Below are 864 nucleotides of genomic sequence, written 5' to 3'. Positions count from 1 at the left end.
CAGAACTTGTTTTGATCTATGCTACATGTAGGACTGAATCGAAAAAGTTACCAAGTTGAAAAATAAGTTACCAAATATGATAAAGTTTATCATATCATTGATAAACGAAGAAAAAAATTACCAATTTCGGTAAAAAACGACCAAAGCGGCAACACTGCATATTTTACATATGTACATACATACATACGAGTACAAACAGCTGATTCCGTACGGAAGGTGCGACCAGTATCGCTCTTTCCTTAAGCAAATGACGTTTGACGAAACTTGATGTTAAGTACATTATACGGCCCAATCCTAAATATTCTCGCGGAATTTCTCCTTTGCGAATTTTAAAATCCTCTAAGAAAAAATCCTCCAATTCTAAATTGTCGGGGAGAAGGATTTTTGAGGAGTAGGATTTTTTCTCTTTCTATCTTTCGAAATCAGCTGTTATGCTTATTGTTGAAAATTTTTCGATGATTTGCCAATGTGATTTTTGCATGTTTTGGCGAAACTTTATTAATTGTGGTTGATTCGGAAACTTAAAAATGAATAGCTTAGCGTTAAATATGGTAGTGAGAGAAATTAGTGAGGAAGAAAGGCAACAAACAAACGCGCAACGAGTGGCGAGGAGGAAACTGCGCGACTTAATGAACCCCTTGGAGTTGCCTCAACCTTTGTGAGTAAAGGAGTTCAGAAATATGTGTTAAAACAACTAACTATTTCGTTTTCTACTTCTATAAATAGATTTGAAAAGTATTTCAGGTTTTTATTATTTATCGAAGTATTGATTTTTATGGAAAAAGCGCTGCAGGCGAAAATTTTTAATAAAAAATCGCGCGATTTTTTATTAAAAATTTTCATTATTTATCAAATTAACGATAT

General features: G+C 33.2%; 1 protein-coding gene across 2 annotated transcripts in view; it reads left to right on the top strand.

The window, feature by feature from the left end:
* The window catches only part of LOC118735333, a 17,981-nt gene that overhangs the window by 599 nt on the left and 16,518 nt on the right, over nucleotides 1-864 (top strand). The window contains exon 1 of one of the 2 annotated variants that reach the window (XM_036465027.1): nucleotides 293-658. The exons of the other annotated variant lie outside the window; for it this stretch is intronic. Within the exon in view, the coding sequence (XP_036320920.1) occupies nucleotides 528-658 (131 nt within the window). The 5' untranslated portion in view covers nucleotides 293-527. Of the gene's footprint in view, nucleotides 1-292; nucleotides 659-864 lie in introns of those variants that run through there. 2 annotated transcript variants of the gene reach the window in all.

The sequence above is a fragment of the Rhagoletis pomonella genome, unplaced genomic scaffold, assembly GCF_013731165.1.
Source record: "Rhagoletis pomonella isolate Grant_MI unplaced genomic scaffold, Rhpom_1.0 Rhpom_scaffold_00003, whole genome shotgun sequence".
Taxonomy (NCBI): Eukaryota; Metazoa; Arthropoda; class Insecta; order Diptera; family Tephritidae; genus Rhagoletis; species Rhagoletis pomonella.
The sequence above is the reverse complement of the archived record's forward strand: the minus strand, read 5'-3'. Positions and strand labels throughout refer to the sequence as shown.